Here is a 23,296-nt window from a genome sequence, read left to right as displayed (position 1 = left end):
TGTACAGACTGATAGTCTTCACACGGTGATGACTATCAATTTCAAACACCATCCGTGAGGTCTTAAATTATTTGTAGCCATCGTTTCATAAGATGCTTCGCATACTCTACTCATGCGGCCAGCGACCGAGATTTCCGTGGCCAGACGAGACGCCCAGTTACGATGTGGCCAGACGAAAGGCCCAGTTACGATATTTACTAAGCTTGAAGGGTGACAGCAACACAAGGACAGCAGGACAGACATGGACGAGCGCTAACTTCAAGCTAAGTGTTATGAAGCGAGAACAGCGCGATTATACGTAGAGAAGTGATCATAACAAAAAAACACTCACAAGGAACTATCACAGCAGCCGCAACGAACCCCTACTGAATGAGATGCGTGGCATACGGATCCTGAAAGGATAATTCTTTTTGAAGTCAATAAACGGACAGCATACTGACACACTGATTGTGCGCACATTGCAATTCTGCTATCATTATAATTTCTCTTGTTCGTTGGTGCTGAGATTTGTGCATGAAGCAGAAGTTCCGCTTCTCTTTCTCTTATATGACAATTTTTTATGCTCCCTTTTTCGGATGGTGATACTGACAATGAATATCTATTCGCTTCCTCTGCGAAAAAAAAATAAGGAAAACAAAACTGCCATGCCCACCCAGATCATTCAGTACTGGCAGCTAAACGAACAAAGAAAAGACTTCAAAGATTAAAAAGAAAAAAAAAGCCTGGTTACTATGGTTCAATATAAACGATAATAAATAAAGAGGCAAAGCTTCTCACACACAGATACTGTTAAGTTTTTAGCATTTGCCCTTCGACGCGTTAGAAGTAAGTAGTAATGGGAAATATCTATAGCCAAATCAAATCATGAATCGGCACCTGAAAGCGTGCTTCACCTTCACAATACCATATACGTGGAGAAGAAAACCAACGTTTAGAGAACGCTGGAGAGATTTAGGCATACATTGACATCCACTTGGCGACGGTGGCGTGCATACGACCGCTTACGGAAAGCGGAGAAACTACTTCGTTCTTTAAATGAAATACGTATAAACAAAGCGTGCTAATTAGCAGGAAAACCTTTAATAGATAAAAACGCAGAGACATCAATATCCTGGTCGCGTCCAGCAAAGGGAAAAAAAAAACACGGGCTGGAAACTATTTTACCGTGACCTGAGCGTGAACAACACACACACACACACACACACACACACACACACACACACACACACACACACACACACACACACACACACACACACACATATATGTATATGTATATGTATATATATATATATATATATATATATATATATATATATATATATATATATATATATATATATATATATATATATATACACGCACGCGCACACAAGGTGGCTGGCGAGTCGGGCAATGAAAGGATTTCGCTACTTAACATTACTTTTGGCACCATTGTTGTAGCTGCGCATGGGGCGCGGCGCTTTTCATGTTTCGTGCGCTGCGAAAAAAAAAAAAATATTTACGCAGTGCATAGACATTGAAAAATTTAGAGAAGCTGTTTGGTGAAGCTTTTCTAATCAGCCAGGTAATTAGTACACAATAATGATTCTGGTTACGGAAAAGGACTGATGACCGAACATCGTAGGTCTCACAATCGTATATTGAGCCGGTTTTTCTTAAAAGCATGGCTAGTGTTAATTGAGGCACCCAGTGTATATTTCGCTGGTAGTCGCTAAGTGGAAAGAACAAAAATGATGTTCTAAAAGATCACGAGTGTAATCTGTCATCGTTTGGCTGACAGTAAGTGGCTCTCGATCCGAGCACCTGGATACGCTGGACGGCAACTTGTCTTTTATCATCAAGTCTGAAGAAATAAGAGGAAAGTCACTGATTATAAAGCTTTCGAAATCGCAGACTGAAGTGACCCCAAGAATAGCGCCAGTGTTAACGAACAACGCACAGCGGGATCTCTGCTTGGGGCCTTACGCGACAGAGCCGATAGCCTCCGCTAACTTTGGGTACGCTAATTTGGGTAAGTAATGTATAAATTTAAGAAACGCATTTGGCGCCTTACATACGCTAAGCGCAAGCCCTTCGCTACGAAGCGCGTCCGTTGAAGACATTTAGTTTCACTTATGGGAAATGCAAGCGTATAAAGAAGACGGTAAGAAAAAGGGGCACCGTTTGGTGCATGGTGCCAAACATGTCCAAGCCAAGACAATACATTAGCAGCCATCCTGTCGTTTCGGTGCCGACGCGTCTCGTCAGGCCGATATGGACGACAGGATTGCCGAACGATCTCAATGTCTCGATGGGCTATGCGCTCATAACTACCGTTGTAGGGGAGTTTATGGAAGAGGGAATGCTCATTTCAATAGTTACTGGCGATCAACGATAGCGAGAGCGTAGTAATTAAGACAATTTCACTGAATCATCAGGCTACCGCCATGTTTGACAACGCTATTTCCTAGCATACGAAAACGTTATCTGCATTAAACTCATTATATAACCTACATCAACCTGTCGTACGTAATTGACAAGAAAACAATAACGTATGGAGCATGAGAGTAACGATAACGCTATTCCTTTACGTATGTAATGAGTTTACGTTCCCTTGCAAACGCAATTCTAAAACTGTCGATTTACTCGAACGCCCTATCTCCTTACGTGTACAGGTACGATAACAGTGTGCGAATTAAGCTTTCATTAATCGAAACAGGCTCAATGTGGACGTCCAAACAAGTGGGTCCTGGGTTTTCTATGTTTTTTTGTTTTCTTTTTCCCGCGAGGTTATTCAAAAGCGCTGAAATTCACCTGTGCATTGAGAACACCTCATTAATATCCATGAGAAATAAATTCTCCCCTCAGGCTGTATATGAATAATGAAACCTAAACCGTCCAAGAGAGCTTAAAAAATCCCGGCAAGTCGGCGCGCTTTCAGTATGTTTGAAAAACAGTGCTAAAAAGCAGCGGGAGCGACATCGCGTTACGGCAGTCCTCACTTACAAATTCCTTGTCGGCAGTGTCTGTTAATTTTCTTCTTCGTATGGTACTTAATTAAATATGTAGCCCCTTAGTTCTACTATTTTTACAGACCACCTAAGAAAACGCAAGCGGTAGCGGCGCAAGCATACGACGCGAATGAGGGCTTCCTGTACAATGAATTGTGTTACAGAACATTACGCTTGCCTTGCCTATTTTACATCACGAAAGAGGGCGCATGTCTTGCTTACTGCGATTAGATTTTATTAGCGATGTTACGACCAAGGTTCTGTTTCCCGCTTTGGTTGCAGACGCGCACAGTCCACTTTTTACTGCCTTAGAATTTTTTTTTTGTCGTAGAGGACGGTCTAGGCGCGACCATATGCTGCTGCCTGCCACTCACGCGCGTGGTAAGTGACGTTGAACCCTCGGTGCCTCCGCGTCCTGTGCTGCTGGGCCTCGAGAGTCAGCTTGAGCGTGTCGCCATACGAGAGCAGCTGGAAGCCACGCTGCACGCTCAGGTCGCCGCCGCACAGGCTGATTGTGGCTGGGCTCCCTATGGCCGTGGTGGCGCTGAGCCTCACGCTGAGCCGGTCGCCCAGGCAGTGACCCGAGGCTTCCCGCACGCCTACGTCCAGGTCCTCCACCGTCACCAAAACCGGCAGGCTGGGCGCCTCGGACTTTATCACGTACCTGGTACAGAAAATTCGCCACTGTAACGGAACGCTTGAAGTGTGCGGTGGTGTAAAAGAAAGGCAGACAAGACACAGATAGCAAGGAACAGGCGTGTTTCTTGCCACCTAAATCGATGCCGCTCTTGGAGCGAGCGAATGTGGAATAATGTAAAGCATGTAAAAAAATTAAGGCGTAAAGAAACGGTGAGTGAAGAGAAAACGAACTACACAATAACGTAAAGTCTGTTTTTCAAAAGGACTCAGGAACATGTCTTTAATGCGTTAAATAATGACTATTTTAATGAAGTGAAAGGTTGCTATAGATGAAGTGATAATAGCATAGCGCTACTAAGAAAACCAATCCGTAATGCGGAATTAGGTTGTTTTCGTGAATCTACGCCTACCTCGAGAACTTGTGTAATATAGGTTTTTGATTAGCTAAACCAATGCGCTTGTTAGATTATGCTGTCGTGAACATCAGAGACGAATATTATGGCCCCACGCACATCGAAGAAACATTCTATTTTTCGAAAGATACTTTGTCATTTCCTGCTGCCTTTCGCATTTAGATTGTGTCTTTGTTATTCAGAAAATTCAAGAAATGCCTACAAAGAGAGGAAAAAGAACACAATCTGTCTCCTGACCAGGCCCACGATAGATCGCGTAAGCCCTTGTCACTTAAGACTGGGGGTTCACAGAAAGATGGAAATGAAGCAATCGGCAGCGGGCGAATACGGGAAGCCTCAACCTGGAGCCAACATTTTCACAAGGGGACTTGGTCCCTGACGAAGACAAGTTAACCCGGTCCCCTGCCTTAAACTATGCAAAAGGGAAAAAAAAAGATGGTGCAGGAAATTGAGCAGAGAAGAAAATATTATGCACGGGCGCACACCCCCTCAAGCACACATCCTTCAATTACAGACCGTCGGAGAGGCCGACGAAATTAAAACACGAAAAAAATAAAATAAACGCAGATGCTATTTTGTCCATTCTTGCATTGCAGGTGCACAAGCCCGCAGTCGCAGTGAGTGTGCCTTACCAAGTTTGCCTTGGTCTTCCCAGATGTGCGTCCACGGCAGCAACAATAGCCATCGCGCATGACCACCCCATCAACACGTATCTTCAAGTCGACACCTTAAGAATGCATATCAGGCACTTCGCCCGACTTCCATCGCATCATCTCGCCTCCCTTCCTGCCGCTCGACCTCGTTCGGCGTTTAGCAAGATTATTGCCGCCAACCATGGAACTTTACCGTCAAACTTCACGCCTGCAGTACACACAGTGCTGCAGGCATCATCTACCAGTGGATACCGGGTCACTGTGGAATTTCAGGAAATGACAGTGCGTATGACGCTGCCCGGTCGGCTCATGATGGCGCCCAGATTATACCCATACCGCTGTCAAGAACAGATGCAGCCACAAGTCTTCGCTCCCTCGCCCGCGAGCTTACACAGAATCTCTGGAACACCAGTGAATTCATGAACGCACGTCTCCACAAATTGGATCCACGTCTGCAACTCCGCCTACTACCAGCGTTGCCACGAGCGGAAGCAACACTTCTGTGCCGCCTGTGGCTCGGCGTGGCATTCACGAACTCATATTCATTCCGCATTGGAATGGCCGACAGCCCTACTTGTGACACCTGCGGCTGCGAGGAGACGATTGAACACCTCCTTTGTGACTGTCCCCATTACGCAGTGCGAAGAACAGTGCTTGTGACCGCTCTCGCAAAACTGGACAATCGCCCCTTTACAGAGGAAAAAGCTCTAGGACATTGGTCTAGACGGGCTTCGGCACTCAAGGCCTTAAGGGCTTTGTTGAAGTTTTTAAGGACACGCGAATTGTGCGACCGCCTTTGAACGTTGTAGAGCGTAGTTTCGCGTTACTGTGTGAATTTTTTTTTCTTTTTTTTCCGCTTCTTCTTCTTTCTCCTTTTATTCCCTTTACCCCTTTCCCCAGCACAGGGTAGCCAGCCGGTACTTACACTGGCTAACCTCCCTGTCTTTCCTCTCCTTTGTCTCCTCCTCCTCCTTACCAAGAAGCGTTTCCAAATAGAGACAACTCGGTTTTTGACAATGACTGCCTTCGTGAGAAGGTAAACATTAAGTAGTTCGCCCTTCTACTCGTTTTATACATAAAAAGTCAATCCGCAAATGCATCCGTCAGCTGCGCCGCCAAATGTCTATAGACACTAATTCGGTCATCCCTATTACCTGCCCGTACGGCACGAACACGTATTTGCCGCCACACGCGTCTGACCCATTGTTGATGACGCTGTCACCCATGTGTGCTACCATGTCGCCACCGCTAACTAGCGCTGCTGACTGCATGCTTCCAACCATACCATCCGTTGCCGCAATATGCCGTTAAGAAGCAAACGCCACATGCGTTCTTCCAGCTTTGTAATTGTAAAATTGACGATAAACACCTAGCTGGCTGCTACAACAAGGACGGCTTCGCGCATCCGCCTTGCTCACCTGCAGTGCATGCTGTTGGGGTAGAAGTGCGGGTAATGCGGCGAGATAAGCGACTGCGGCCGGTCCTTGTACGCAGTGAGAGTAGATGGCGGGTCGTGGCACAGCGATGCCATATCAACCGTCGTCCAGCTAGCTGCGAAGCCCGTGGCTGTAACCGAGTAGTCCGAGTGGAAAGTCAGTCGCAGCTCATTGGACTCCGAGAAGTGGTCGAACCTGCACAAGTGCAACGGCAAGATTTCTCTATTCAATGAGAGCATACCGAGTGCTGCCTGAAAAAAAGCTTTGAAAAATGTTCGCCGAAGGCACAGGCACAGTGCTTTTTTTTCCTTTTACTCGAAAAATACCCGGCAGTTCCTCGGTTCTCGTGGAGTATGAAAGTTCGCAATTTATCCAGCTGCCACTGGACTCGCCGGCTCACCTGTCGAGGTCGGCCTCGTGCTGTCCGCAGATGCGCACGGGATCAACCTGGCTGTGCGGGCTCTCGATCTCGATGTAGTCGTATAGACAGTCAGCCTGCCACTCGAGGTCCAAACGAGAGAAGGAGAGCAGTACCCGCGAGCCAGGTGGCCCCACGATGGACACTGAGTAGTGCAGGTCATTCAGGTAGTGCGCCGGGTGGTGCAGCGACGTGAGCGTGCCCGACGGTTCCGTGCGCGTCAAGTTCAAATCCTGAGGCAGCGCTGCAGCGGGGGAAGAACAGCGCGCTGTCGTGTGTCTGTGGTGACTGCACCTCGCCCGATGGAAGGTGCACTGCATGCGAGGGGCTCAACACAGCCGAGCTGCACTTAGGAATGCAGCACGGACGTGCCGAGTGAGTGTTGAACCAGTGATAAATATATTTCGGCAAGGAGCGGCCACATGACCCAAGAGGTAGATCATTCATCAAAGGTTACATGAACAGTTCTCATTTAGGAGCCTAGATCCACTGGTATCGTTTTCCTCCAGCCTCTCTACCTTTCAAAAAAGAAAATTTGGGGCATCAATATGCGGCGAACATCGCGACACATCAAAGTATATGACAGAGAAAATATGTCAGAGAGTATTACAATGAAGAGACATTATTTCATTTTATTTATTCAACCCTCAGGGCCGAGGAGTGGCTACAAAACAAAAATACAAAAATGGATACAATGCATATTACAGAACGAGTATTATACTCTTCCTGTTATACAATGTTAGCTAGTGCAGAACGAAAATGCTGGTTATCAGTTATGTCGACGATATCTGCGGGAAGGCGGTTCCATTCACGTGATGTACGAGGCATATGTCCGATGTGCGAGAACAAAAATAAATTGCTTCGAAGCATCCACGTTAGTTGGGCGGGATGATGTCGTCTGCATGCCTTAGACAACGTTGCTTCACCGTTAGTCATTCAGGCATTACAGTCTGACTCACCCGCAGACTTTTTGGGTGCAGTCACTTTTGGTTTAAGTCGGGGTAATGGCACAAACCACTTATTGGCTTGCGCATTTCCTGGACGTTCCCAGTAGTGAGCATGTATTTTGTGGTCATGTGCAGTCAAAGAGCCGTAGCATGTCATCTTTCAAGCGTTTGTTGGTACAGAAAAACAACCAAGGACTTACATTTTCGTGATGTGGTTTCTAAACTTCTTCCTTTCTTACTAAACGCAATGTATTGAGACAAAGAAGTTTTACGCTAAAGCCGATTCTCGCCTGTATCGCTCATATTATTAGCGAAGGCGGCCGCCCACTATGAAACAACAGTTACGAACGAACAGCTTTCTGAATTCAGCCCAGCCCAAGGTATTTCCGTGATCCAGAACTAAAACGAGGTCGTTTGGTATGAAACTCGCTGGGTGAAAATTTACCTTTCTTTCAGAGCGCGCACGACAGTAGCACCGATTGTGTTGAAGCTAGTATTGACGATTTTCGCGACTAAGTCCACCTGTTCTGACAATGATAAAGTAGAGTAACTGAAGCGCTTAAAGAAAGCAGTCGGTTATAAATCGGTTGGACCCATCTACTGGAGAATGCTATACTGCAAACAGGAATAGAACGCACAAGTTCACGCAGGCGCCTCTATAAAGCGCCCTCCACGCCATCGCCCCCTAAGGGCGCCATTCTGTTGGCTGCTGCACGATTGGAAAACATTTAAGTACCGCCTGACTGCTATCGACCGGGCCGCCTCGCATGGGATGCATCAGTTCAGCGCGCACACACGAGCGCGAGTACCGATGAGCATCGATCTAAGACAGCGCGCACTCACTGAAGGCTTTCTTCTGGCAGATGTATCGGCCGGAATGGTCGCACGGCTTCCAGGCCCAGTGCAGGTCGCTCCCGTTCTGCTGGGGCCGCCACTGCAACGCCAGGCACAGAGGCGTCCCCTTGGTCCCAGAGCTGGTCGTTTCCCCTGGAGGGCATCGGGAAATGGAATCACGTGCGTCCTCTCGAAGGCACATTACTGGCGCTTTGGTCACGCAGAAATATCGCCGAAAGCGGTGCAATGACGACATTTGCCTTGTGCTTGAAGACGGGCGGCGAGTTATCAGAGGGGCTAGGCCACACTGTCGAGGGAAAGCAGCCAATAAAACTTATGCACGTGTCTCTTCTCCATACAGGTGGCAATCTGGGTTAGTCTCGACTTTCTGTTCCCATTCTCGTACGTACTTATATGTGTCAGCATGTATTAGCTAAATAGCATTCATACAACGCAGTGGGAAACAATCGGGACGACTAAACGAACAATTTTGCAGTTTTTCTTGTAGCGCAAGAAGCACAAGGACGTAGAAGAGAAAATAGACACACACGCAGGCGCTGTTTTCTCTTCTATATCCTTGTGCTTGTTGCTCTACAAGAAAAACTGCAAAATGTTACACCAACAAGCCCAAATATCTACATTGATGGACAAATAAAAAAAACTACCACTTACAAGCGGTCTTTACTTTGACTACATTTTGAAGGAAAGCTCGCACTGTACTCTCAACGTAGGGCGAACAAAAGTTGAGATTTCGTTGACTGAGCTCAAACGCAAACAAAAGGGGGTGTACCGATAACCGCCCAGAGCAAATGACATACGTTTCCGCGTATCGGTCAAATGAGCACAAGACAATGCACTTAAATGAATGTACTCGTGTCCTAAAGCGCCCGATGTGGTGTGAAAAGAGATACAAAACAAATATATCTGAAGAGAGAGCATCTTTCACGGGTCACGTATCTTACCGGGCGGCTCTTCGGTGGTGTCTGCGGCGTTCTCGGCACTCGCCTCGTCCACCCAGGAGCCAGCGTCTGCCCGTTGGCCCACTTTGCGGCCGCCCAGCCAGTACCAGGCGCCGGAGCCGGAGCCGTCGGTGGCAGCCACGAGTGCCCTCAGGTGCGCCTCCTAAACGGACGAGGATAAAATTGCGTGGACCGCCAACATCGTCGTCAGTGGCTGCTTAAAGCCGAGGCAAAACATGCTGATGTGACTTAAATGGCTGTAAATGTGCAAGGACAGCAGTGGCATAAGCAGAACTTGTTCCACAAAGCTAGGTCTGTATTCACAAAAGGATCCTACGCTTGAATTCTTCGTTTGAAAAAATTCCAGACAATCTTGACGCTGTACTATTAATGTAGGCGGCCGGCCAATGGCAAAGAACACTTACAAACGGCAAACATATACACCCTGCTTGAGGCCTAATGTTTAAAGGAAACCCTAAACCACCTAGCTTAAGCAACGCTTACGAACGAAAAGCTTTGTGAATCCGGCCCCTGAACTTTTGCAACCTCGATTATTCGAACCAGTCGTAACAATTAAGCGATCGCCCAGTGCTCCCGGCGAAACATGGGCACTACCAGCTGTAATCTGTTTCACGTCGGCTGGCATGAGGATTTTACCGCCTCAATGAGCTGCTAGTAGCTAGCATATGGCTCCCTACAACGGAAGCCATATACAGTAACTCTAGTAGCACCAAGGTTGAGCTCTCACCGTGGTTCTGCAACAAACTCCTGCAGAACACTGAGGTTCGAATCAGGCCCTATATCTGGCGGTAAGCTTGGGCACCTTGCTTGAGGTCTAATGTTTATGGCAAACCCTAACCCACCTAGCCTAAACAAAACACAGATCTCCAAAGCACGCCTAAAAGCTGAGTGAAAATTGCCAGAATCGATTGACTATTTGACTTCATAGCTCAATTATTGGGAACAACTTTCACAAGCAGTTGACTCCGGGATACTTTTAGAACATCCCACCTGATTTTGAGAAGAACTGCCAGGCAATTCTGGAAAACATTAAGAATACAGTAGTGCAACAGGAATAACTCCTTAAGTCCCTGGGCAACGCTAAGAGGCTGGCCTAAATCTGAAGAAACACACTCCTTGAATGTAGAAGCAGATGTGCCCTGTCCGTAGCACCACAGCACTATATTAACAAGCAGGACATGCAAGGACACGCCATCCTAGCGAACTCTCCAAAAGATGAACCTTACTAAGTTCGACTCTGATCCTGGCGCATTTTTCCTTCCTCTTTTTGTGCATTTGGCTTCTTGAACCAAGTATTTTCGCATAAAGCGCGTGCAGTGCTATGCGGATGCCGGTAGAGCGAAGGAAGAGCGCGCCGCACTGCAGGTGCGCCAACGTCGCAGACACCACGTCTCGATCAACGCTGCGCTCGCGCGGTTTGGCGCGGGGCAAGCAATGAGCACGACAGAGAGCTGACGGCGTTTCTCAGCACCCAATGCAAGTTGTCTGTAGTGGTCGGGAAAGCCGGCTCGGAAACGCACTATTGTTGCTTCAATCTCAGGCGGGGCAATATATCCTTTTTTTTATGTCTGAGCCGCGCCAGAACTAAGGCGTGACGAACCCTGCCGACCCACTTTTTCACTTATAACTGGTATTCGCCGTAAAACTAAGCCTGGGATGGTGGTGAGGTGGTAAGGATGCAACTTTACGGCCGTCTCCACACTTCGCAAACGCCTCTCGCACATTGAAACAAGACGTAAATGTGTACGCCTTGTTGTTGTGTCACCTGGGGCGGTAAAACGTAAAACTATTCCAATATGTTTTTATTCCAATCTCCTGACGTCAAATTTGTGTAACCGCCGACGCAAGCATCGGGCGGTCACCTGCAGGGTCCTCTCAACAAACCAATCAAATGCTCTCCTCGTTCATAGGAGGTCACTTTTGTTTGCTTGAAAAACGAATAACATTGCCTGCACTGAGCGGCTTGTTTTATCTAATTGGCTTACAAGAGGCGAAGAGCATGCTCAAGTAGAGAGGGATTCGATGGGGCCGAGCCACTGCACTGAATATCGATAACCAGATGAAGAGGATAGTGCCGGCGTCCGCGATTGGTCCGCTTTCTCTTACTTAGCTTACGGTGGCTCGCCAACAATCGCGGCGGCATGCAACGGAAGCTTAAGAATGACGCTAAAACGGATCCTCTGCAAAGAATAGTTGGCAGGACAAGGTCGTAAACATGCCAAAATTTCTCGAAAACGCTACACGGCCACGCAAAAAGTTTTATTACACGCAAATAAACTCACGCTATGCGGAAGGGGCAAGTAGCCAGTGTCGGAGTGATCGGCGGCAGCCATCTATTATTCCTTGCGTAACGGGGCAGCCTGCGGCTATTCAGAAGGAAATTCAGTTTTTTTCGGCATATTAATGCACCTTTAAAGCGTGCACGTCACTTTGACGCGGTGAGTTTTTGCGGTTTTATGACGTCGCGTGGCGTCGCAGGTGAAGTGGGTCCAGCCCAAAAACTGTTGACCAACAGCGAGGGCCAAGGGTGAAAGGACGTCGAATCAGAAATAACTATTTTTCACTTGTTCGGTCAAATATGCATGATCAGTGCGTACACGTCATATCAGATGGGGAGCTATCGCGGTTTTCGTGACGTCGCGGGACAGTCAAGTGAAGTGGGGGTGGCCCAAAAGTTTTTAACAATCGCGGAGGGCTGGTTGCAGAATTGGAATAGAAAAGTTTGGAATACTTTTGCGTTAAGGCGCCCCTGAAGTGTTCGGAGAAGCCCGTTCGCGGAATTTCGCCTGAAGCTCAACGAGATACACGGTGTCATCCGAGCTCTCTTGACTCCTGCTTGGCTGGACGAGGCAAGACAAGGGCTTACCTGCGCCGCCGTGCGGACGGCGGCCAGCGTGGCCTGCGACTCGCTGCAGACGCGCTGCGCTGTGGCCCAGGACACTTCAGGGAAACTGGCCGTCAGGTAGCAGTGGTCAGCGAAGCGCTGGAACTGGCGCGCATCGCACAGCTGCGTCGGCACCACCTCTGTGGGAAAAAAAGGGCGCCTCCAATTACTCGTGAGCCGAAACAAACCTTTGAAGGCATGCGACCTGCATGTGGGCAACTTCTGCTTGAATGGTGACGCATCATTTCACTGTCAGTTGCTCATATGATGCAGTTCATCCCCCCAGATAAAAATAAGTCTCTCCCAAGCCTCGCATATTTATTTGTACCATCGCTGTCATGAAAACGGGCCTCTTTGTAAATAAGATTGTGAAATTTGGCTAACTGGTTCTGAACAAAAAGGATGAGCGGATAACTTTTCTAACTTCTGGCGCGGTCAGCCTGCAGATTTTCCCTGCAGGAGGTCAGATATTGTTTGTAGTTGCCAGCAAAACCTCTTCGGAATTACATAGGCTTCTCTTTTTGTCACTGTTAGCAAATACCAGCGCATTCCCGTGCGAACAAGCAGAACAAATTAGCAAACTGATTTGTAACACTACAGTACGGGCGCTGTGACAATAACCAATTCTCAACGCCATTATAAACGCTACACTTTTCGATTACGTGACGTGAGTTCAAATCAACCTTTTTTTCTACGAGCACCAAAGTATACATCCTGTGCAAGAAACGCGAAAATACAGGGACCGTACCTGGCCTGAGAACAGCTTCTGCTTTGAAGCCTTTGAAGGCGTGCGAGAAGTCGGAGACGAAATGAACTCGAAGGCGTCGGCCATGGCTGTACTGACGCAGCAGTTTCACCCTTCCGCTCCAGTCGCCGCAAAGGCGGCCGCTACTGCGTTCCTCATCGGGTTCATCAATTTCAACGTAGTCGTATTCGCACCTGCGCAAGGTTTGGAGAGATGATGTAGACAGCCCATGCACCTATCCCTTTTCGTATATATAATAACATAAATAAACTTTTCTGCTTTTCATATACGCCAATTGGCCCAGGCTTCACTTTCAAACAGAGGCACTCTGCGACGCAAAAACGAACGGAGTAGGGGGTCAATACTGTTGGTTTAGTAAAGCGTTTTCCGACTTTAGAGTAAGGAGACAACAGCAGCAAATACCTTGCCAGCACGAATAGCTGAAGAAGATGCTAACGGTTTCAACCTTAGCTTTCGGTTTAGTATCATGAATTGGCATTGCCCTGCAGCTTTTCTAAATTCTATTTAAATTATATTCTGGAGTGTTACGTACCAAAGCCCCGACATGATTATGAGGCACACCGTATTGGGGGACTCCGGATTACTTTCGACCACAGATTTCTTAAACGTGTACCGAATGCACAGCACACGGGCGTTTTTGCACTTCGCCCACATCGAAATGCGGCCGCCGCGGCCGGGATCTAATCCTGCCACCTCGTGTTTAGCAGCGCAACGCCAAAACCACTAAGCAATCACGGCGGGTCAGTTTTTCTAACAAAGTACGTACATTGATGCGAAAGTGTCAAAAGACCCGTCGAGCAAAAAAGTCGGCGGCGCCTGTAGCAGCAGCGAAACGGCTCCTAATTTCCCATTGGCTGCGACGCTTGCTTGCATTTGCTGGCTCGCGCTTGCTGGCTCGGGCCTCGACGGAGCAGAGCGGGCGAAAGGGAACACCTGCTGCTGCGGTATCGCGTGAGGGGAGAGGGCATCGCCGCGACTCCACGCCACCCTCGCTCTCGCTTCGAAGGCCTGCTTTATGAGCGCGTTCCTTGCCGGCGCAAGCTCTCGCCTGCGTTCTAAAGGCCAAGATATAAGAGAGTTTTAGCCCAGCGGGTTTACGGCCAGCGGAGCGGAGCGGGCGAGCGGAGACGCGACTGCGCATGCGCACCACGCTGAGACGGCCAGCGGTTTTACGGAGCAGCGTTTACGCCCGCTGGAAAGCACTCCCCAGCGGAGGGTATACTGTAAAGAACGGCGGGTTGCACAACAAGATTGTCACCTTGCCACCCGATTACGACAAGGGGTGCAAGACGCGCACCTCCCGCTCTCCGCCGCTGCAGCTGCAAGGCGAACAAAGAAGCGACCTTTGCACTGGAATCCGCCGCCTTCCTCCAGCCCGCTTCGACATTGTGACAAGACGAGTTTGGTGTGTGGACAATGATTCCAGAGTTCCTCAACGCGGCGCTGATCCGACACGCCTGAAGAAGCTACCGCGGGAAAGTCTTATTTTTGCGCTCTCACGGTTCCGCATGTTGCAAAACAACGAGCGTCCCTCGAGCGGCGTCGATTTTCCGGAACGGCACCACCTTCAACGCGGTCGCTTGGGCTTCGGAATGTGTGTGCCTTTGTGTCTGTAAACTGGTCTTCAGAGCAGCTGCGAGTTGGTGGTGTGTAAACGAACAGCCGCCGCGTCGTAGGACCAGCGGATCGAGTGTATAAAAACTGTGGTTGTGCGATTGTTGGACGCACTTCTCCTGAGCAGTCATGTTAGACTGGTTCACTTCTCTCATGCAGTCCTGTTGGACTAATACTCTTTTTCTCAAGCAGTCATGTTAGACTGAGTTAATTTCTGTAAATAAACCCCTTTTTCCTCGTTCTCGATGAGAAGCAGTTCTTCACTTCATCAACGATCTCAGCGTAAATAAGTTGGACGACGGCATGGGCCAGCTACCTTCGAATTCATGCCGTACTCCAATCTTGGCAAAGGACCACGGACGAAGGGATTGAGCCCCCAATCCTGACAACTGGCTGACAGCGGTGAGATGGACTTTGCGACATGGTGCTGTATCTGTGGTGAGTGCTTGGTTTTTGCTTTGACTCTCTAGGCTTCATTTTGTGGTTGTTCTGTTTAGAACAGTAGGGAAGCTAGATTGTTGTGTGTTAGCTAGGTTGTGTTTTCCTAGCTAGATTTAGAGAGCAGAATCAAGGCAGTAAAGCAGCAGTCATGGAGTTAAGGACACTGCTGAGAGACGAGTTGTTGATTGTTGGTGAGGAACTGGGCCTAGATGTACGCAAGGAAATGCTCAAATCGGAATTATTGGAGCTAATTTCCAATCAGGCCAGTGAGCAAGATATTGAAATGGGATTGGAACTTCTCAAAAAGAGAGAGAAACGGGAAAAAGAAAGAGAAGAACGGGACAGAGAAAACCGCGAGTTTCAGTTAAGGAAAATGCAACTTGAACTTGAAAGCAAACGTTTGGAGTTGCCTCAAGGAAGTGAAGGCGCTCTGGGTCGATCAAGTGAGGCAGAATCATACCGCATGGACAGGCTATTAAAGCCATTTGAGGTCGGGACCGACATAGGCTTGTTCCTAAGCAATTTTGAAAGGACTTGCGAGAAGATGAACTTCGGCCCGAGTACATGGCCACAGCGGTTGCTGTCTATGTTGCCGTGTGAGGCGGCGGAAGTAATCGCCAGACTAAGTGTGCAGGATGCATATGATTATGCGAAAGTTAAGGCTAGTCTCCTGAAGAAATACCGCCTTTCAGCCGAAGCTTTTCGGCAAAGGTTTAGGAGCACAGGCAAGAAAGATAGCGAGGGCTATCCGGAGTTTGCGTATAGCTTAAAGGCCAACCTAGTCGAGTGGCTTAAAAGCGCGGAAGCGTACGACAGCAGAGACATGATCATTGAATGCATGTGTCTAGAGCAGTTTTACAAAACCATCCCCCAAGCTGTGAAACTGTGGGTGCAAGACAGAGGTAATGTAAACACTGTGGAAAGGGCGGCTGAATTAGCCGAAGAGTACGCAACCCGTAGAAAATTGAACGCCGAGGAGGGAAACTGGGACGGTCGAAATGGACCGCGGAAACCATTTCCGTTCAAAAAGGGTGCGCAAACTAGACGATCAGAGCCTGTAGACCTGGCGGAAAAGCCCGCAGAAAAGAGCGAGGAGAAACTTAACGGAGAAACCGCACAAAAAGAACAGAAAAGAAAATTCGAATCTGTTAGACCAATTCGCTGTTACAAATGCCACAAACTGGGACATATAGCTGTAAACTGCGAGAAGCCTAGCGTAGTTTTTTCCTACGTGGAGGAAAAAGATGAGAATATGGAACTTTTAAGTCCGTATCTCCACAACCTGCAAGTTAATGGAAAACCATGCCGAGTGCTAAGAGACAGTGCCGCCACGCTGGACATTGTCCATCCGTCTTACGTGATGGTAGAGGACTTCACCGGAGAAGTAGCATGGATAAAACAGGTTGTAGAAGAACACAGCGTGTGTCTGCCCATGGCCAAAGTCAAAATCAGTGGACCATTCGGGGAGCTAGAGACTGAGGCTGCAGTTTCCAAATTTTTGTCACTGCAGTATCCCTACATCTTTTCGAATCGTTCGAATCAGTTACTGCGTGACAGAGGGCTCAAACTGGGAGAGGGCATAGTACAGGCATTGACCCGAGGCCAAGCTCGTAAGATCGCGGCGCTTTCGGCTGAAAATGCTCAAGCTCCTCCAGCTGAAGCAGAAAAGGGGATAGCTTCAATACCCGAATCCGAGCTAGGCCCGAGGGACAAAAGAACAGTTGAGGAGAGCTTGCCAGTTGACCAGCTCAATGAGAGCGTAGCACTAGAGTGTCAGAGTTCTAGCCTGCAGGAAGACCATGCAGACGCGCTCCCAAGCGAGACAGGGTCGTTATTATCACCGGCCTCAAAGAACTTTGATCAACTCTTACGCGTGGATAGAGAGTCACTGGCAGCTGAGCAAAAGAATGATGAGAGCTTAGCTAAATTACGTGACACAGCTAAAGAAGGCATTGCTAGGCGCAACGTAACGATACATGAGAAAGGAGGATTGTTGTATCGGCATTACAGAGATCGCAAGGGTAGGATTTTAGATCAGTTAGTCATACCTACTAAGTATAGGGAGGACCTTTTGAGTCTTTGTCATGGAAATGGGTGGTCCGGCCACCTAGGCATAAACAAATCAAAGGAAAGATTGCTTATGGAATACTACTGGCCTGGCTGTTTCAAAGATGTAGAAAACTTTGTAAGATCATGCGACGCCTGCCAGCGTTCTGGTAAACCAGGAGAGACTTGGAAAGCTCCACTGAAGGTAGTGCCCTTAATAACAGAGCCTTTCAGACGGCTTGTAATAGACACGGTAGGGCCTCTTCCAAAAACAAAATCAGGCTACAGGTACTTGTTTACCATGCTGTGTCCGGCCACCAAGTTTCCAGAAGCAATCCCTTTGAAAGAGCTCAGCTCCACTGAAGTAGTAGACGCGCTTTTGACAGTGTTTGCACGAGTTGGGTTTCCAGCCGAAATTCAGGCAGATCAAGGGTCAGTATTCACGAGCGCACTGACTTCCACATTCTTGCAAAAGTGCGGGGTAAAGTTAATACACAGTTCTGTCTATCACCCTCAGTCAAACAGTGTAGAGAGGTGGCATTCGGTGCTTAAGCGAGTTTTGCGTGCGCTGTGTTACGAGCACAAGGAGGACTGGGAGAACTGTCTGCCGGCAACTTTGTTTGCTTTGCGAACGGTTCCGCATGAAGCGACAGGGTTCTCACCAGCAGAACTAGTGTATGGGAGGACACTCCGTTCTCCACTGAGAATGTTAAGAGAGATGTGGGAGGAAAGAGGGGAGAGTCCAACCGTGGTTGAATACGTGCTAAATTTACTGGAACGGCTAAGCGCAACCCAAGAACTAGTCGGAAAGAACATGGCACTAGCTCAAAAGAACGCCAAATTCTATTACGACAGGAATGCGAGGCTTCGTACGTTTAATGCCGGAGACCAGGTAATGATCCTCAAACCTTCAAGAAAGAACAAGCTTGAAGTTCACTGGGACGGGCCCGTTAAAGTGTTGCACAAACTTTCAGAAACTAACTATGCTTTGAGAATGCCCGGTCGCAGGAAGGAAGTGAGGATATATCACTGTAATTTGATGAAGCCGTATGTAGAGCGGAGCGGAGTCGTTAACTATACTGTCAAAGAGCCGGATGGCATCGGTACCAAGTTTAAGGAGGATAGGGCAACCTCCAACTCTGAAATCGGCCTAGAAGAAGTAGTAGAACACTCGGTAAGCTCGCATGCTCTAAGACCCGAGCAGCTAGATGAGCTAAAAGGGGTGTTAGGGGAATATCTCGACAGATTCAGCGATCGGCCGGGTAGAACCGAGCTGATAACGCATGAAATTGAGCTGACCTCTACCGAACCAGTAAGATCAAAACCTTACAGGGTGTCTCCAAGACAGAGAGAGATTATGGAGGCAGAGATACAGCGCATGCTAGAGTTGGGAGTTATTGAGCCCGCTGAGAGTGACTACACGTCACCGCTAATACTCGTAGAAACCCCTAACAAGGACCCTCGTCCGTGTGTTGACTACAGGAAGTTAAATGCGATCACTAGGGATCAGCTGTACCCGATACCCAACATTGAGGAACGAATTGAAAGAGTTAGCGCTGCTAAATACATTTCAACTATAGATCTCGTGCGGGGGTACTGGCAAGTTCCCCTTTCAGAAAGTGCCAGCCGCTATGCCGCATTCATCTCGCCTGTAGGCACTTTTCGCCCTCTCGCACTCAGCTTCGGGCTGAAGAACGCGCCGTTTAGCTTCTCTAAGTTAATGGATATTGTCCTAAAAGACTTGCAGGAGTTCGCCTTACCTTATCTTGATGATGTAGCCATTTTTTCGGACAGCTGGGAACAACACGTATCGCACCTCAAACAGGTGTTCTCACGGTTGAGGGAAGCCGGCTTAACGATGAAAGCGGAAAAGTGTAGGTTTGGATGTTCGCAGGTTACTTATCTGGGCCATGTTGTTGGTCAGGGCATGAGACGGCCGGCTGAGCTGAAAATAGCAACGATTGGAGATTTTTCTCAGCCGCGCACGAAAACGGACGTTCGTTCATTTTTGGGACTTGTGGGGTACTATCAACGGTACATTCCGAATTACTCGCAATTGGCAAGTCCATTAACAGACGCCCTCCGAAAGGGAGCACCGAGTAACGTACACTGGGATAAGGACAAAGAGAACGCTTTCCAAAGTTTGAAGACGCTATTGGTTTCTCGCCCTGTGCTTCGCGCGCCAGACTACACAAAGGAATTCATAGTTCAATGCGACGCAAGCGACAGAGGTATGGGCGTGGTACTTAGTCAAGTCGGCGACGATAACGAGGAGCATCCTATCCTCTACGCCAGCCGTAAACTAAATGTAAGAGAGGAAGCCTACAGCGCTTCAGAGAAGGAATGCGCTTGTTTGGTTTGGGCCGCCCAGAAGTTGTCGTGTTACTTGTACGGAGCGAAGTTCATCTTCGAGACCGACCACTGTCCTCTGACGTGGCTCAATCAAATGTCACACAAAAACGGCCGCTTGCTCCGATGGAGCCTCACTCTCCAAGAGTACAACTTCTCCGTTAGATATAAGAAGGGAAAGTTGCATAGCAATGCGGATGGTTTGAGCAGGCTAATTTGAATTCGGCGTTTGAGGGTCCCGCCTAAATTTTAGGGTTACTAGTGTTAATTTTATTAAGCGAAGAAGATCCCCTCTCATTTAGCAGGATTCCCTCCATGATTGCTGAATTTGTCAGCAGGAATTTGCTTCAGAAATTGGCATAGTGAAATGCAGCATTTTTTTTTGTTTCTGCACTTATGTTGTTGTTGTTTTTTTTTTTTGAAGCCTAGCGAGTCTAAAGTGAGAGCCAATGCACGTCATCTCGGCGCAGAGCCGTGTTGTGGGGTTCATTTTGCAGTTGCCTGTCCTTGTTGGATGTTTTGGGGCGGTGACAACAAGGCACAAGTGGTCGCTGCGAGCCAAGACATCAATCCCCCCCTGACCAGCAGCCGCTCTCTTCCTGCCTAGCGGTTGTCAGCGCTAGACAGTCGAGATTTTTGGGGCCATGGAGGCGCTGTAAAGAACGGCGGGTTGCACAACAAGATTGTCACCTTGCCACCCGATTACGACAAGGGGTGCAAGACGCGCACCTCCCGCTCTCCGCCGCTGCAGCTGCAAGGCGAACAAAGAAGCGACCTTTGCACTGGAATCCGCCGCCTTCCTCCAGCCCGCTTCGACATTGTGACAAGACGAGTTTGGTGTGTGGACAATGATTCCAGAGTTCCTCAACGCGGCGCTGATCCGACACGCCTGAAGAAGCTACCGCGGGAAAGTCTTATTTTTGCGCTCTCACGGTTCCGCATGTTGCAAAACAACGAGCGTCCCTCGAGCGGCGTCGATTTTCCGGAACGGCACCACCTTCAACGCGGTCGCTTGGGCTTCGGAATGTGTGTGCCTTTGTGTCTGTAAACTGGTCTTCAGAGCAGCTGCGAGTTGGTGGTGTGTAAACGAACAGCCGCCGCGTCGTAGGACCAGCGGATCGAGTGTATAAAAACTGTGGTTGTGCGATTGTTGGACGCACTTCTCCTGAGCAGTCATGTTAGACTGGTTCACTTCTCTCATGCAGTCCTGTTGGACTAATACTCTTTTTCTCAAGCAGTCATGTTAGACTGAGTTAATTTCTGTAAATAAACCCCTTTTTCCTCGTTCTCGATGAGAAGCAGTTCTTCACTTCATCAACGATCTCAGCGTAAATAAGTTGGACGACGGCATGGGCCAGCTACCTTCGAATTCATGCCGTACTCCAATCTTGGCAAAGGACCACGGACGAAGGGATTGAGCCCCCAATCCTGACAATACGCAGCGCGCGAGCGTGCGTAAGGGCGCGCGGGCGTGTATGGGAAATGCAAGACGGCAGCCGCGAACATGAACGCCGGCAGTTCTGCATCGAAGACTGCGACTGCCGCGCTGACCCGTACATTAGTACTCAGTACATTATTAACAAATAATGCACTGAGAACATGTAATGTATTTTTATTCAACATTTCTTGCATAATAAAAGCAAAAGTAATTCAATTTCATTTCTCAGTAACTCCTATTCGAACCACTAGGTGGGGCAGCAGAGCGCCCCGCTCTTTACCCCGCTCGAGCGGGTGATCCGCTGGGCTAAAATTCTTTTTTCGCGAGCCGCTCCGCTGGCGCAACGGTGGAGACCGCTCCGCTCCGCTGGCCGTAAACCCGCTGGGCTAAAACTCTCTATAGTCCGGCGTTCTCGGCGCGCCAGGCCGCGGCAGGCGAAGTCGGATACGCTGCGCTAGCGACGCCAGGGGTGCAAGAAATTTGCTTCCTCTAGAGTTCGGCGTGCGCGCGCAGCTCGAGGCTGGCGCCATCTGTGCGTCCGGGAGCGCAACTTCGCCGCGGCGAACAGCTGTTTACATGGCGCATGCGCGTCGTTCGGGTAGCGCGCGCGCTTCTCGTTCCGCGCGCTGTTTGTGCGCTAAAATGAAAACTTTTGCGGGATGGCGTTAACTTGTCCTGACAGCCAAAAAAAAAACATAAGGTTTTACGTGCGAAAACCACTTTCTTTCTGACCTGGGCTTCTTTAACGTGTACCTAAATCTAAGCACACAGGTGTTTTTCGCATTTCGCCCCCATCGAAATGCGGCCGCCGTGCCTGACAGCCAGAACATCGCACTCATATTGCTAGTACTTCGGCTACGTCAAAAACGGAAGCCGATCATGTATGTACATGCGAAAGCTATTCGACAAGCGCCCTCAACTCGGCGACTACCACCAGCTAGTACAGGAGCTGCGAAATGCAGCTTACCTGTGGCGAGACCACACTGCTTTCGTATAGCTTCCCACGCGTTGTTCTTGCGCTCTGTGTCGCGGTGGTCCATGCGTTTCACATCGTATACACATGGAAGGTTGCAAATCGCTTCAAGCAGGCGTCCTCACTCGCGCTGTCATCCCACACGGATGTTCAAAAAACCACAGCCGCACTGTCAGTACGCGCACCGCAGGCCGCCATTCTGCCTTCTGCTCACTGCCGCTGCAGCGCGCAGTGCATTCTGGTCTAGCGGCAGCCGCGTGAAATAGAACACGCTCTATCTCCGCGCCGGCGGCGTTGAGCTCGCCAAGCGCGCCTGGGCACGCCGACTACGCCGTGACGCCGAACTGTAGAGTGCGCGTTTTTCACCGACGTCGCTTAACCGCGACGCGCGTGGCCGCGCGCGCGCGTTACGCCGGACTATATCTTGCCCTTAACTGCGCCTCGGTGAGGCCAAATCAAAACGCGCCAAGCTTCTCAACGCGCTCGCTTGCCCACAAGAAATTCTAACGCGAAGGACCGCTCAGCGGAATTCAATCGAACATTAATGCTTTCGCATTCGCAACTCATCAGAACTGCTTTGGTGTCCTCGGATTTTTTCATTTCATTCCATTTATTGATACTGTCAGCCCTTACGGGCTATTACAGGAGTGCGTAGCGTACGTAAACAAAAGAAGTGCATTAGCAAGAAAAAAAAAACGTCTTCTCTGATACATACATCGAAAGCGAGGAAAGCGAGGACACAATAATAGGCGAAGGGGCAAACCAAAGAAAAACAGGAAAACAACAAGAAATCACACTCAACATGATAACACTTTTATGACAGAGGTTGCACAAGGATACACAAGGAAATTTAGTGTTTTAAAGATTTACTGGAATAATTTGATGTGACACTCGAGTCCGGTATAGAGTTCCAGTATATACAGGGACACTATATATGAGTGCGATACGGCTTCTGTGACTGCGCTTGCGATTTTCAGTCCAGAGGGCAACTGAAGACATATAGATGCGCACATGTTTGCATACAAGTACTGGAGGAGGGATGGCCACTGATAGCGCAATGGCCGGCGACGCGGCTTTCGGCGCACCAGCAGGGGCGCCAAGGAATAGTAATAAAAGTTATTTATAGAAAGGTAGACGAGGTCGGCCCGGGCTTTTGCGCTTTAACCTGCTACTCTGCACTGGAGATGGGGTAACAGGAAACGCTAGCCGGATTGAAGGTGGTGATGACAAGAACATTGCTGCCATGATGCTAGTCGTCAACACAGCAGCACATCTGAATCATTGGTGAAAGCGCATGCAAGAAAAGGGGGAACGGAAAGACCAGAGGAAACGATAAAACTTGCGACGAAAGTCATTGGCTGTGTTCAGCTTTGTAGGATTACAAACAAAGTGGGACTATAGTCGCTGACAGCTGCACCGCGGCAGCCGCCATTGAGAAAATTTTGCGGCGGTGTCGTCCAATTTCTTTCGCC

General features: G+C 48.8%; 1 protein-coding gene across 1 annotated transcript in view; it reads right to left on the bottom strand.

Moving 5' to 3' along the window:
* LOC135900044 (uncharacterized) overlaps positions 1-23,296 on the bottom strand; it is a 554,543-nt gene that overhangs the window by 55,514 nt on the left and 475,733 nt on the right. The window contains exons 11-17 of the mRNA XM_065429465.1: positions 12,946-13,136; positions 12,180-12,337; positions 9,296-9,455; positions 8,343-8,486; positions 6,535-6,796; positions 6,117-6,329; positions 3,368-3,657 (exon numbers count right to left, since the gene is read on the bottom strand). Coding sequence (XP_065285537.1) covers positions 3,368-3,657; positions 6,117-6,329; positions 6,535-6,796; positions 8,343-8,486; positions 9,296-9,455; positions 12,180-12,337; positions 12,946-13,136 — 1,418 coding nt within the window. The remainder of the gene's footprint in view (positions 1-3,367; positions 3,658-6,116; positions 6,330-6,534; positions 6,797-8,342; positions 8,487-9,295; positions 9,456-12,179; positions 12,338-12,945; positions 13,137-23,296) is intronic.

The sequence above is a fragment of the Dermacentor albipictus genome, chromosome 1, assembly GCF_038994185.2.
Source record: "Dermacentor albipictus isolate Rhodes 1998 colony chromosome 1, USDA_Dalb.pri_finalv2, whole genome shotgun sequence".
NCBI lineage: Eukaryota > Metazoa > Arthropoda > Arachnida > Ixodida > Ixodidae > Dermacentor > Dermacentor albipictus.
The sequence above is the reverse complement of the archived record's forward strand: the minus strand, read 5'-3'. Positions and strand labels throughout refer to the sequence as shown.